The sequence below is a fragment of the Sceloporus undulatus genome, chromosome 2 (genome assembly GCF_019175285.1).
Source record: "Sceloporus undulatus isolate JIND9_A2432 ecotype Alabama chromosome 2, SceUnd_v1.1, whole genome shotgun sequence".
NCBI lineage: Eukaryota > Metazoa > Chordata > Lepidosauria > Squamata > Phrynosomatidae > Sceloporus > Sceloporus undulatus.
In genome coordinates, this window is record NC_056523.1 from 226,431,866 (window position 1) to 226,447,371 (window position 15,506).

Consider the following 15,506-nt stretch of genomic DNA (forward strand, 5'->3'; position numbering starts at 1 on the left):
AACGTCAAGTGTTTTCTTAAGGTGAACAGAGGGAGGCACCGGTCCCTTCATCCCATGGATCCTTTGGGCGCTCCTTCGCACTTTGTGGACGTTTGATAGTTTGCCAGCGATGGGCAACCTGACCAACTGGACTCCTTCTCGACTGGCTGAAAACAAGCAAGATGACGTCCGTTCACCTTTTCCATGTGGAAGGACATCAATGAAAAAAATAATACTGGGTGGGTTCATAAAGAGATTCTTCTCTCCTAAATACATTCCTGTTCTTGTTATATCGCTCCTATATGTCTTTGTTGGGGTATGTCCTCTTCGGGTTCCTTTTTCCTGTTACATTGCTTTTTTGTCCCCATTTTTTGGTTTTATGCTATTTCACAAACCAAGGTTAAAATATCTCTCAACAAAGAAGCAGCGAGATATGGGTTTTGTTTTTTTTCAATCGGAAAACTAACGAACCCCAGACATTTCATAACAGGATACAGTTTAATTTCTATACTGGTTGAGTAAATCTACCCAGGATTGTAAAATACTCCAAATTCCAAGATTTTCCACATGGGATGGGCGCTGAGATAGAGGCTGCTTTGCTTTCCGATGGTTCAGTGCCACAAAACTTTACTCCAATGCAACAAAATGATTTAAAAATGTTGTGTATAAAATTATAACTTAGGGCTATTTTTGTATAGGGTGCATGAAAACATAAATTAATATTAATTTAATGCCTTGGATTTGGATCCCATCTCCAAGGTTCTCCCAGTACATATATGGAGATAGTCCAGAATCCCAAACGTTTCTTGTCCCAAGCATTTTAGTTAAGAGGTTACTCAACCAGTACTATTGTACAGATGAATATTACAATCAATGGCCTGTTACAGACTGCCCAAAATAAAGCTGCTTCGGGTCTCTTTGGAGGTATGTTATATTAAATGATGCATGGTCCTAAGAGTCCAGAGGTTGCTCCAAACGCCACACTCCATTCCTAAGCCTGAGTGCAGCTTTTGGTGCGCGTTCCTCCAGATTCTTAGGATGCACATCATTTAAACAGCATACCTCAAAGAGACCCGAAGCAAGCTTTATTTTGGCAGCCTGTAACAGGCCATAGTTAGCTCTAAGATCAAGACCATATTTCCATGATTTTCATCCAATAATCTCTCTTGGAAGTAGCAAGATGTCTACTTCAAGTTTTCTCTTCCGGGATTTTCAGCTGATTTGGAAATCCAGGAGGGAGGAGGCAGAGAGAGTGTGTTGGTATTTTGTTAGTATTACAACTATTGCCACCTGCACATTTGGTGCAGTATTTCATCCAGAAAAGCAATAGGAGGGGTTGTATTGCTGAGGCTGGACTAGGGTCACAGAAAGGAGATTAGGAGCCCCAAGCAGCCTCAGGCCTATAATTTAGGCAACTAGTAAGCTTGAATGATCAGTACTGAAAAAGGAAGTGGGTTCAGACTTATTGTAGTGGGCCCTCAATATCTGCAGCAGATCCATGCTGGATCCCCACATGGATACCAAAATCCACGGATGCTCAAGTCCCATAGTACTCAATGGTAGTGTGGCAGGTGGCTACACCATCATTGGGGACAATGGCACTTTGCCTCCCGAATCCTGCTTTGCCACTCTTACTGTGGCAGGCAGCAGGAAGCTGCCTCTTCTTCCTTGTCCCTGTCCATCTTCCTCCTCCACCTTTTCCCTCCACCAGCTCTTCCTCCTCCTCCTCTTACACTTCCATTGTCACCGCTTTTCCTCCCCTTCCTCCCCTCCCTTGTTGCCTTCCTCCTTCTCCTCTTCCCCTCGCCACTGGCATCACTGCCCTTTTTCCTCCCTCCTTCTCTTCTTTCCTTCTCCTCCTCTTTGCCACCCTGGCTCCCCTGGAGAGCAGCGGCTGAAGATCTCGAAAGAGAAAGGACTACAGCTTTCTTCCCCCCAGGTTAGAAGAAAATTTTTTAAAAGACTGGTGGGGTTAATGTTTGCTCTGGCTGTGTTTCGCTCCCTTGCACTGAGGTGGGGACATCCATAGACGGTTAGTGTGTGTGTTCTGGATTGTGTTATGTTTGTGAAATGGCGGTGTGGGGAGGGGCTGTTATTCCCTTCTTAGGGGCTCCCTTGAGCGGCCTTTCCTGGAGAGGAGGGTCAGAAGATGAAGGAAATTTAGGGGCTGGGAGGAGCTCAGAAGAAAGGGACATGTGGGAGTGTGGTATTGTGAGAAAGGATGTGTCTCAGCTCCCCCCCTCTGTTCAGTTGAACCTAGAGAGGAGGGTCGGAAGATGATGGAGGGACAGGATAAATAACTATTAGGGAGAAATAGTGGAAGGAGACTCTGAGAGAGGCTGCATCTTCTTCCTCCCACCGCCTCCTTCCTCCTCCTATTTGCACCAGTGCCTCTGCCTCTTGCCTCCTCTTCCTCCTCCTCATCCCACCGCGTCTTGCCGCCTCCTTTTCCACCTCCTTGTCTTCCCTGCCTCCTCTGCCACCCCGCCATCCATTGTGGGCTTGTCATCTGCGGATGCTCAACCCTGCGGATGGCAAGGGCGGACTATAGAATGCTTAGGATAATAGTTTATCTTTCCATATTTAATAAATCACTTATCTCAAAGGTGCTACTAGTTTCTTTTATCTCCCTTTCACCTTTTTATCATATATCATAATAAATGTTCACTGTTTTTATAAAAACTTTTTCTCTTAAGTGCTCAGAAGATGTAAAGAAAGAGGATAACCCTTTAGTTTGTAAGGACTCTGTCCACATATAGTAGAATTTGGAAATTAATGTATTTGTCATCATAACAAAACAGACCTTCTCTATTTTTACTACTCCTCTAACAAAACAGTACACTCTTCTACCTACATTGCAGAATTCACCTACTAACTGTGAAGAACATCCTTTTTGTGTATGTCATTTTGTTTGTTTGCTCTTATTTTCTTCTGTGCTGTTCACTGAATAGTTGTGATCTTTCACCAGGCGAGGTGATGTGGCATTGCTGAACTGCACAGCCATCGTGAACACCAGCAATGAAGCTCTGACAGATAAGAATCCAGTGTCTGAAAGTATCTACATGCATGCAGGACCTGACCTTAGGGCTGAGCTACAGAAACTCAAAGGTATAATGCACTTACTCTACTCAGTTCAGAAACATACAACTGACCAAAGGAGGGACTGTGTCTTAAGTTTAAAAGTTTGACTATCTACATTATTCAGTTCACTATTTAAAAAATCCAAGTGTTAGCAAACATACATTAGCTGGGATACTACACTGAGCCGGGAGACCATAGCATAGTTCCTTCCCCTACTTGATGGCTGCCGAGGGGAAAGGCTTGAACAGAGCTCAGAGGACAAGCCCCCTGTGCCACATCTAAAAAGAGATGTACGCATTTGTAAGTTACATATATGTGCATTTTCAAGATACTGCACATTATGTGAAGGCTGGCCAACGTTTCAGACCATCTGAGCCACTTACAGCTTTCAGAAACATTCAAAAACTTGTGAACTACAAGAGACATGTTTTATGTATGTATCAAAAATTTTTTTGTATTAGCAGTACCATCAATGCAATTGATAGATATATTAGTATAAAGTACTCCTTAAACATTACAATAATAGAATCATAGAGTTGGAAGAGACCACAAGGGCCATCCAGTCCAACCCCCTGCCATCAAAGCATCCCCGACAGATGGCCATCCAGCCTCTGTTTAAAGACCGCCAAGGAAAGAGACTCCACTACACTCCAAGGGAGTGTCTTCTACTGTCGAACAGCCCTTACTGTCAGGAAGCTCCTCCTAATGTTTAGGTGGAATCTCTTTTCCTGTAGCTTGGATCCATTGTTCCAGGTCCTGTTCTCTGGAGCAGCAGAAAACAAGCTTACTCCCTCCTCAATGTGACACCCCTTCAAATACTTAAAGAGGGCTATCATATCATCCCTTAAATGTCTCTTCTCCAGGTTAAACATTCCCAGCACCCTACGTCTTTCCTCATAAGGCATAGTTTCCAGACCCTTCACCATTTTAGTCACCCTCCTCTGGACATGCTCCAATTTAAAAAGGCTGTTAAGACGGATCTCTTCCAGCAGGCCTTTCCAGAATAGCCAACCCGGCCTCAGGAAACTCCCATAAAGAGATACTGCTGCTCCCATTGATCACTGTTGTATTGATTATTGTTCTGTTGTTCTGTTGTATTGTTTTGTTGTTTGACCCTTCGGTCAGTTTTAACCTGTATGGTTTTAATTCTTTGTTAGATTTAATACCTTTTTAAGGGGGGAGGGTACCAGGGATTTGATATGTTGTATATTTTTAACTTGTTATCCGCCCCAATTGTTCTCAGAGGGGCGGGATACAAATAAATTTTATTATTATTATTATTATTATTATTATTATTAAAATCCTTTTTGAATTGTGGTGCCCAGAACTGGACACAGTATTCCAGGTGGGGCCTGAACTAAGCAGAATAATTCTATGATTTTTTTTACTTGTTCATACTTAATTTGTTTCAATACTGAGTCTCTTACTCTTGGTATCTTCAAGGCTGTAGGACAGGGGAGGCAAAACTGACAAAGGGATATAATCTTGCTGCTCGTTTCATTATTCACACGGTGGGACCCAAATACAAAAGTCGATATCGGACTGCAGCAGAGAGCTCCTTGTACAGCTGTTACCGCAACATCCTTCAACTTGCAAAGTAAGAGTAAGGACTGCTTATAAAGAGATATGCGTGTGCATGTTTGTGTATACTTGTTTTCTCATTCTTCTGTGTGCGTGCAGTTGCTATCAACCACACACACACTCATTCATATGTAAAATATGTGGATGTATAGCTACACCATTTTAGAAAGCATTTCATGTGAAAAGTTAAAGGTTTCCCTTTTGACATGATTGCCAAGTCATGTCCAACTGTAGGGGACAGTGCTTATCTCTGTTACTAGGCCAAGGGAGCCAGCATTGTCTGAAGATGACTTGGGTGGCCATGTGGCCAGCATGGCTACACGGAATGCTGTTCCTTCCCACCAGAGTGGGATCTACCATATATACTCACGTATAAGTCAAAAAATTTATGCTCAAAAATAGGCCCCAAATTCCAGATCAGCTTATTTACAGGTCACTATGGTAATGTGGTAGCAGCTCTTTCAGATTTCTCCATTCAGTTGGGAGAGCAGTTTCTTTCTCTCTTGAGCCAAGCAGAAAGAGTGATTGACAGCTGTTTAAGAGTCCCTCTCCTGCCTATACACCTCTGTCTCCCTCACTGTCCCAGGTTAGCTGAAGCAGAAAGCCTTGTGGTTGGCTACTGCTACAACAGTCCCTCTTGCCTGGCGCACAGACATACATACATTGAAGGAGCCTCCAAATTTTACCCTTGACTTATTTGTGGGTCATGGCAAAATCTATACTTTTGGCCCCAAAACTTGCCCACGACTTGAGGTCTATTTATAGTCGAGTATATACAGTATTTATCTAGTGGCACTTTTACATGCTTTCAAACTGCTAGGCTGGCAGAAGCTGGGACTAGTGACCAGAGCTCACTCCAGCATGTGGTACTTTGGGGCTTGAACTGCCAACCTTGCAATGATCGGAGTCAGTGTCTTAACCACTAAGACACTGTGTCCCAATATTTTCTATATAACTTGTGAGAATTGTGAAAATTAGCACGCATGTTGTATCTTAAAACAGAATCCTCAACAGTTTTGAGGAAGGTAGGCACATCTAGCATTTGGGAGAAATGTATGTGTATTAGCAAAATATTTTTTTAAAATATATTTTACAGAAAACAAACTGGTGAGATTAAAAACTAATGGAAAAGAAAGAGTTGGGAGATAAATAAGAACACACATACCTACAAGTTCGGTCTCCCTTATCCAAAATACGTACAAGTTAGGTCTCCTTTTTCCTGAAGTGTTTTGGATTTGGGATTTTTGGGAATTTTTATATATTTATACAAACATATCTAATTTATTTGTTCGTTTATTGGATTTATAGCCCACTTTTCTCACAAAAATGGGATTCAGTGGGATCTTGGAGATGGGACCCAACTCTAAACAGGAAATTCATTTATATTTTATATAAATGAAGGTAATTTTATACACAATATTTTTAATAAATTTGTTCACGAAACAAAATTTGCGTACACTGAACCATCAGAAAGCCAAGTGTCACTGTCTCAGGCACTCATGTGGATTTTGAATTTTGGAGTACTGTATATACTCAATTATAAGTCTAGACATTTTAGTCAAAAATTGACTCCAAAAACCTGGGTCGATTTATCCTTGGGTCAATGTAAGTACTGTACCTTAAATCTTATCAAAAAAGGAACCATCCCCTTCTCTGAGTAGATTGGCAAAAGGCAAGAGCTTAGTACATCCTGAAAGAAACTAAAAGAAGCACTAAAATAAGCACCATCCTTCTCTATTTTCTCCATTAAGGTGCCACTTCTGGCCTTTTTTAATGTCTGGGTGAGAAAATAGAAGTGTGCTTTGGCATCATTTTCCTTTTCTTCATCCTTTGCATCCTTTGTTACATTTCCCTAAGTTTTACCCTCAACTTATACACGGATTATATAAAAATCCATACCTTTCGCACCAAAACCTGCTCTCAACTTATACATGATGTCAACTTATAGTCGAGTATATATGGTAATTGGATTTCAAAATTCTGGATAAGGGATACTTAACCTGTACCATGGCATAGTAGCTTGAGTGTTGGCTTACGATTCTGGAGACCAGGGTTCAAATTCCTTCTTGGCCATGAAACCCATTGGAAAGTCCCGTGTTCTCAGGTAAAGGCAATGGCAAACCTCCTCTGAATAAATCTTGCCAAGAAAACTCCAGGATAGGTGCTCCTTAGTTTTGCCATAAGTCAGAAATGACTTCAAAGCACACACAACAACAACAGCAATATATATTTGAACAAATATAAAAAGGATATAATAAGTGAATGAAATCATCAATTGGCACACAACAGCAACAACAAAACATGCACAATTCAAGCTGGTAAAGAGTTATGGTCCATATGGCATAATTCTGTAGATGATGCAGGTCCTTGACAGATTTTCAGTGAAACATTATTCAGTAAAACAGAAGCCAAACTCATTTTGACCAGTGGTTTTCCTCAGTGCCCAATAAGAAGTTCTTATATTCCATTTCCCCCTCCAGAATGAGGAGGAACATATTAGAACAGGGAGGAGAAGCATATTTGTTTTTACTCTGTGAGATTTTATGCCTGCTTATCTTCAAGTAGCATCACCATGCTCGTGACTTGCTGATAATGTAGTTTACATTTCTGACTTTAGGGAGCAAGCAATGGCTTCAGTTGGATTCTGTGTGATAAACACTGTGAAAAGAGGTTATCCTTTAGTGGATGCCACACACATAGCACTGCGTAAGTACCTTTGAAATGTCATTATTATTGATATAGACCACATATCATGCCACAACGTCTGATCTGATCTGTAAACTGTACTCAGGAGGTGAGAGCACAGAATATGGAGAAATAGAACGGTTTCCAACTGGGAAGGGAGACAAGCAAGACTGCATCTTATCACCCTTTCTGTTTAACGTTTATACCCAAAATATCATATGTCAGTGCTGGTGAACCTTTTGCAGACCAAGTGCCCAAACTGCAACCCAGACTCCACTTATTTAGTGCAAAGTGCCACGTCCCTCTGGCTTTCTAGTAATGAACTCTGGCAAACTCTGTGCTGGGGCAACAGCATGCGTACCCACAGAGAAGGCTCTGAGTGCCATAGGTTTGCCACCACTGTCATATGTAAATGTCAAATCCAGCAGGATACCAAATTCAAAAATCCAGGATTCAGTAATTGAAACACAGGCCTGAAATACATTGGAAAAAAGAAGTGGCTTCTGGCTATTTGCAGGCATTGTGTTTACATGACACACACTCCCAAAGTGTCCAGAAGCCACTCCAAGGCCGCCAAAAACAGCTTGAAACCTCAGCGAAAGGAAATGATTAAAACTGGCTCCTGGTGGTGGCCGGCTTCCAAAGCAGGCTGTGCCGTTGCCACAGTCCCAGCCCAATTGTGGCCAAAGCAGCCTCCAGTCTGCTTCGTCCCTTGGAAAACTTTTCCAAGAGAAAATTATCGATTCAGTCTAGTGACATTCATTGTCTGAACTGACCAGCAGGTGTTAAAATTACCTAATTAAGTTGTACACCATTTCAGACCCCAGACAGGCTTAATTCATATTCATTATAAACATACTTCCCCCTCTCATTCCATACCACCCCTTCTTCATTATTGCCACCAGATTCCTTTCACTGAAACAATCTTGAACAATGCTTATCTCCCCTCTGTTGTTATCGCTGCACCTCTGTCTGAGGTCACCATGTCTTAACAATATTCTTTTCTATTAAATAACCCATCACACCAGCTACTCAATATTTTATGGGTGGCAAGGTGCATATGCAACTCCTGACTGTAAAGCAAGATTAGACTCAGAGGAAGGAGGCTTGAAAATTGGAAGAGAGACTATCAACAATTTAGGATATGCAGATGACAGCATACTAGTAGTAGAAAATAGCAAAAACCTGGAATGATTACTGAAAAAAATAAAGGAAGAAACTGCAAAGGCAGTTTTACAGTTGAACATTAAGAAAACAAAAGCAATGACTACAGATGACTTACATAACTTTAAAGAAGATAATGAGGCAGACAAGGGAAGAATATGTAATTATTTAAGTAAGAAAGACTTAGGATTAGTCATAATAGGATATGGAAACTGGAAAGCTGTGACAAAGATTTCACTGGAAGAAACTAAAATGGCTTGGGTCTTACACATTGTACACTTATAGATGGCACCTTTGTCTGAGGAAGGTTCTCAGCTGGGGAGTACATGAAGGAAGATATGCATATATTTTGCTTCTGTTAGTATAGACTTAAATGCTGTTTCATCTTATTGTATATTTTTCTTTTTCCCCCACAGGAACAGTGAGGAGATTTTTAGAAGTTCATGGGGAAACACTTGAAAAAGTGGTTTTTGCAGTGTCTGACATTGAAGAGGTATGTTCATGACTATAGGCATTCACCCTGCAGTTACAGAATCCTCTCCACTGCTTCTATTGACGCCTTTCTAAGGTGCACAATAGCCTCGGTTTTGCTTCTTAAAGCCAAAATTGTTGTTTAGCTTTTGTAAACGTTGACTTATGGTGACCCCATCAATGAGAGACCTTCAGGTCATTCTGTCATCAGCAATCCTGCTCAGGTCTTGCAGACTCAGGACCATGGTTTCCTTGATTGAGGCATCAAAACAGCATATGCTCTTTTCCCCATACACAAGGGGTCCGGAATGGATCCCTCACATATGGGGAGGGCGGACTGTAATATGGTGAGCAAGGCTCTGGCTTCTGCTTTATGCAAGATATTAATGCATAGAGAATGAAGTTGTCACAGAGGTAAATAATTGCATTTCTTAATGTTTTCAAATATATCATTTATGTATTTCTATCCTGAACATTTTATGTTTGTTGAAATTTGAAAAAAACAGATGAAGACTGTTAAAGAAATTTGCCACTACTTGCAGGAAAATTATAAATACTGGCTGAGGAAACAAGTTTGGTGTTGATGCTATGAAGATATATATTGATGCTATACAGATCAGTGTCTGTGACAAACAGCTTCCATTTGTTTTTGTCTGCAGTCAATGATCTTTTTGTTGTATCATTTTCTAACTAGCCTAGCCGTGAAATGTGGGCATAGAAGACAAGGTATTCTCAAATTCTCTCCCTTTCATAGGCTGTTTATCAGAAGATGCTACCTCTGTATTTCCCAAGGTCACTAGAAGAAGAGAGTCAGTCCTTTCCTTTCCTTCCTGATGATATTGGCAATGCACAAGGGGAACCAGTGGTGCCAGAACGTCAGATCAGAATTAGTGAAAAGCCAGGAGTTTCAGACGGTGAGTCAATCATACATGTCAAGAGAGACTGTCAGGGTAGTCAGTTGTCATCTAAAAAGCAAATTTAATTTATCTTTGAGGTACTGGGGAAATACTCCTACACCTCCATAGTGGCTGGAATGGAAGAGATCAAGAGAAAGAAAACAAGAGCTGGGAATAACTTTATTGGGTCCTGCCCTTTGACCCTGTGTTTGCTTGCAGCGCCTGGTAGAGAATCTTCTGTAACTCAGGGTTTTAGAACATAGCATGGTGAAAGCTTTCACATTTGCATATATTTCAGACTAAATAAGATTGTATTATTTCCAAATAGCAAGAGACCCAGCCATTTTCTCTGGTGGAGGAGGTTAGAATGTGAATGAGAAACTCCTTCCATAAATCTTCAGAGGTGCACAGCTAGTTTTCTCTCTCCTCATGGCTAAGTGGAATAACCTTCCAGTTCTCTTATTTAACCAGAGAGCACCATTTCTGATTATTTGTTTGTTAAAGGGTTAGGCTCCTTTTAAAGCAGAGTTCTTTACTCTTCTTGATTTTTTAAAAATCAAGTTTTCATATAAAATAACACACAACTGATGAATGTAGTCAGCACACACTGGTGGACAAGGGGAGCTACAGAATCTATCATGAGGTTGTCAGTGCCCTCCACAAATTTCTGAATGAAAAGCTATTTGTATATTTTACTTTCTACAATCAGCTTGCTGTTTTGGTAGAAGAAATGTTATGACTTTTGGAGAAGTCATGGTCTTGTCATGTTCACCTGGACATGAGAAGAAAGTGCATTTGGAAAGTATATATTCATTGTTCTTCTGAAAAAAAGAAGAGTCACTATCTAGATGTCAAATTTCTACATAGGAAACTTGGGTTAGGATTTCCCAGATTCCTTTTGAACTTACAGCTAGGGAACTCAGAAGTCTTTCTTGGTATTATCTGAACAAATTTAAACCAGTATGGTAAGCCTTTACAAATCAAGACTTACAGTGCCAGATTAATTATATGTTTATCATATCAAAGCCATAATTTAAAATACTTTAGAATAAATATATGTTACACACAAACACATGCACACACACACTTTTAAATTTTACTGATATGACCAAATATCACCCCCTTCACACCTAACCCCCCTTGTTTCCCATTCTCATTCCTCTCCCAAGAGGCATTGGTAGCATCCCATATCTCTCCACAAGCCCTGCCTCCCATTCCCAGCAACTAACCCAAAACCGTTTCAACAATAACAATAAATTCCCCAATTATAACATTACTATTTACTGTATTTCTATACAAGTAAAATATAACAAACAAGAACCCATGACAGGAGATCCTGACATTATTTTTAGCAACTGACCTTTTGGCTTTGGTTCACTAACTTGAGACTTGACTTGGAGTAAAAAAGTTAAATGCATCACTCGGTAATGGAAGTAATATCCTGTCCCATCCCTGAGTTTTTGAAAGCCAGTGATCTTGTCTCATTGGACACTGCAGCTGTCAGAAAAAGTGGCTCGGGTTAGATACATCACCGAGATGTACAGTACCAGAGAAGTGTTTGTATATCACAGTTGAAGGGGCTGTATGGCAAATTGTCAGGAACCAAACGTTTTCGTACGCCATTTTTCAAAGTTCCTAACAACTATTTTGATCTAACCCCAGCTAGAATATTGTGTCCAGTTTTAACCCATTTATAACTTCTGTGTGTCATGGTATTGTGATCAGCTTAATTTCTCTTTTGCACAGCGTTTTTGCTATGTATCAGGTTTTCCATCATTTTACAATGTTGCTCATTCATTCTTACTTATCTAACCTCTAAAAAGTACTCTGTACTTCTCAAAGCCTTTGGACAGGGGAAAATTTGACAAGTCTGCTTCTGAAAAATTGGTAGGTCGAGTCATCCTTTGCGAAGTATAATAATTATTTATTTATTTATTTATACGCCACTCTTCAGCCAAAAGGCTAACAAAGTGGCTTATAAATTGGTAATTAGACATTTCCCTGCCCTCATCCTTTTCAAGATGAAGAAACACTTTCATAATTGTTCTGTTTTCGAACTGGTCTGCTATTCCTGTTTGATGTATTTTGAACCTTGCATTATTATAAAATCTGTGTTGGTAATAAAGCATAACTTTCCCTGTTCTACTTATTTCACTGTCAGGAGCTGAGTCTTTTAGCTTGCCTGCCATTATTAATAGGGTCTCTTTTGCTTTGCCATAGCTTGGCTTGCTTACAACATTCTGTATGGGCACTGATGCTGGAAGATGGGACATGTAGTAGTGTGTTAATTGCTTAGACTGTTGCATTCTTTTATGGTCAGCTAACAGATGGGAAAGGAGTTGAGTTTGTGCCTGGAGTTTCAAGATCAGTCACATGAGAATGGACAGTGTGAGATCAGAAGGAAGGGATCCCATGGGACAGGGGAAGAATGAGAGTGTTTTGGTTTAAGGTTGAATGAGATGTTAGCTCACTTAAAGTTTACATTTCTGTATGCTTTAATTATGCATTGTTAACACTGTCTTTTCAGTCCTGACAATGTAAGTCTCCTAGAAAAACTTTTGATTTCTGAATAAAGTTTCCTGGTTCAATACTGAGGCTTGAGTTCCTGAAACTATGGAATCCAGAACATGACATTCACAGCAAGAGAGACTGCCAAATTCTAATGCACCTCTTCTAGTGCAGTGTATCTTCTTAGGTGCCTTTCACAAATCTCATGATTTTCCTGTACTGGACTTGTTAAGACATTCATTATTCTCACATATTTTTTCTTTTCTCTCTCTGCTTTTTGTTTGTTTTTTGTCACAGATAATTCAGATGAGGAGGGACTAGAAGCAGATTTATCCTTTATTGGCTCCCATGCTTTTGCTCGCATGGAGGGAGATGTTGATAAACAGAGACGTCTCATCTTACAAGGGCAGCTTTCAGAGGCAGCACTACAAAAACAGCATCAGAGAAAGTAAGACAATCACAAAATAAGGGTTTATTTCTAATTCATTGATTTCAGTCCAGTGCTACACTAAAGTGTTTTATCGTAGCAGTTTTTAGAACATAAAAGAAGCATTCATTTTTAAAAATATACTTGGATTATTAGGCAGACCTGTAATTTGCACTAGACTTTAGCTTCCTATGTTGCTTCTTTTTATTTAGCTTCCCCCTCCCAGCATAATCACTTCTGAATCAGTTACATCTTCCTTTTTGATTTTATAAATGACAAAGCCTAATGTTATATGAGAAGTTCAGCTAGATGTATTTATCTTCACAATGTGTTCATTAACCATGGTGCTAGATTATTTGAAAAGTTCTGACATCATATGGTTTCCTTCTAGTTACAACCGCTGGCTTTGTCGGGCAAGAGCTGAAGACCTGTCTGATATTGCTTCCCTTAAAGCTTTGTACCAAACAGGTACGTTCAAATCCTGAAGTCCTAATTACTTCTCATGATTATTCTTTATTGATAAGCGTATTTTGAAGAAAAGTGTACTGTATGTCAACATCACATGTAAGATGTGGGAATTTTTTTATAATTAAGTATTTTTATTTGTTTTATAACAACAATACAGGACAAAGAATACATAAGTAACAAATAGCCTTGAAGGACTATATATAAACTTGCATAATAGCTATCTGTTGTGGGATAATAGCAGTAAAAGAGTCCTAAAGACATCACTCAGATTTGCTAGTTGATGAAGTTGGCATCAAAGTATCTTTCCAAATAATAGCTTGATGAGTAGGAGGTCCGATAGCAAATGAGTTGGTGTTGATGTAAACAATAAAAAACGACCAATCCTCAAAAAGGTGTGTGGTTTCTTTTGTCCGTTACAGAGTTGAAAAGTGTAAGAAAGCTTTTCCAATAACCAAGCATCCCAAATTATTTTCCATCTGTCATTTATTAGTACATTCCCTGTTTTCCAGCTTCTCGCAATTATATTCCTGGCTGCTGAGATGAGAAATGTGATGAACTTACGATGTTTCAGACAAGTGTTCTCTTTACTGTAAATTGACAATAAGAGAAGGCTTGGACAGAAGGTTACAGTTTCTTTCACAATAAAAGAGATTTGCATCAGTATTCCATTCCAAAAATCTTTAACCTTGGGACAGTCCAACCACATGTGTTCAAAGGAGCCCAAGGTGTCATAGCCGCTCCAACATTTTGGAGATACCTTTTTGTCATCTGGGACAGTTTCACAGCTGTTAGATACCATTTGTATATTAATTTTAGGGTCCCCTCTTTTGTCAATGCCAATTTTGATTTATACTGGGGGAGGTTCATATGCATTCCCATATAGCTTTGGAGATATCTAAATTTAGGTCCTATTGCCGCATTAGCCTGGATGATTGATTTTTGCCATCAACAGATTGCACTAAATTTTCATATATAATGGCTGCCCCTCCCTTGCAGGCCCGCCCCTTGTTCATGCATAATATTTCATAGAAGACAAGGGTAGTTCCCTGGCAAATCACATTCTTTTGCAAAGGATAACACCTGTGATATCTGCATCCAGTTGTGATTGATGTGTCTCAGGCTATCTGTCAGAGTCTCTAAATGTCACCCCCTTCCAACCTTTAAATTGAGCTAGTTTGTCTGTGTGATAAAAGTGCAGATGTAATAGAATTGGGCAAATGTTGAGGGGCTTGGTGCTAGTATATGAATGCATTGCTTCCAAATAAAAAAGGAATTATAAAGAAATATCTTTTGGATCTCTCTTAATGTGCTTAATGGATGAAGAACAATTTCAATTCCGCCATACTATGTGAGTTTACCTCCATAAATACCAACTTGGTGGAATCTGCTTCCATAATAAGATTGGAGAGCCAGTTTAATTGGAATGCATACTAATGTAGTTTCAGGTCCGGAACTGCTAATCCATCTTCTTTTGTGCTAGTATACCTAACCAATTTGTAGAATCTATTATTATTATTATTATTATTATTATTATTATTATTATTATTATTATTATTATTATCCTTTATTTATAAAGCGCTGTAAATTTACACAGTGCTGTACATAAATTTTTTAGTCAGACGGTTCCCTGCCCTCAGGCTTACAATCTAAAAGACACGACACAAAAGGAGAAGGGAGTGGTGGTGGGGAATAGGATCAGGTCCAGCAGATCTTTTCCACCTCCGAGGCCTGGACCAAGGCAGATGGACTGGAGGAAGGGCTTGGCTTCTTGATGGATGGTTAAAATGAGGCTTCCTGGGTCAGAGAGGGGCTCACCTCTGGGAATGCTTCTCTAAACAATATAGTCTTTAATTCAGTTTTGAAACTGGGTAGAGAAGTGAATCTAGGTCCCTTTTTATTAAATTTAAATTCTGTGATCATTTTTTGCCAGAGTTGGAATTTGGAGGGAGCCAGTGAAATGGGGATGGATTGGAATAAGAAAAAGAGGCATGGGTGAGAAACATCTTGACAATGATGATTCTCCCCAATATAGAAAGATTTAGAAATTTCCATTCTTTAAGTTTTATTTTCATCTATTTAATGATGGGATTATAGTTTCTAGGGACCAGCTGAGATACAGCTTTTGTTATGAGGATTTCCAGGTATGAAAACACTGCAGGACATAATTGGAGACCAGAGGTTTTTGCCGTGGCAGTTTGGGCCACAGACAAGGGCATTCATATACATCAATTTGGATTTTTGGTAAT

General features: G+C 39.7%; 1 protein-coding gene across 1 annotated transcript in view; it reads left to right on the top strand.

The window, feature by feature from the left end:
• Window positions 1-47: 47 nt before the first annotated feature.
• GDAP2 (ganglioside induced differentiation associated protein 2) overlaps window positions 48-15,506 on the top strand; it is a 22,100-nt gene continuing 6,641 nt past the window's right edge. The window contains 9 exon segments of the mRNA XM_042453699.1: window positions 48-93; window positions 95-222; window positions 2,948-3,087; window positions 4,504-4,657; window positions 7,259-7,347; window positions 8,907-8,983; window positions 9,716-9,875; window positions 12,663-12,813; window positions 13,184-13,260. Of these exon segments, the coding sequence (XP_042309633.1) occupies window positions 55-93; window positions 95-222; window positions 2,948-3,087; window positions 4,504-4,657; window positions 7,259-7,347; window positions 8,907-8,983; window positions 9,716-9,875; window positions 12,663-12,813; window positions 13,184-13,260 (1,015 nt within the window). The 5' untranslated portion in view covers window positions 48-54.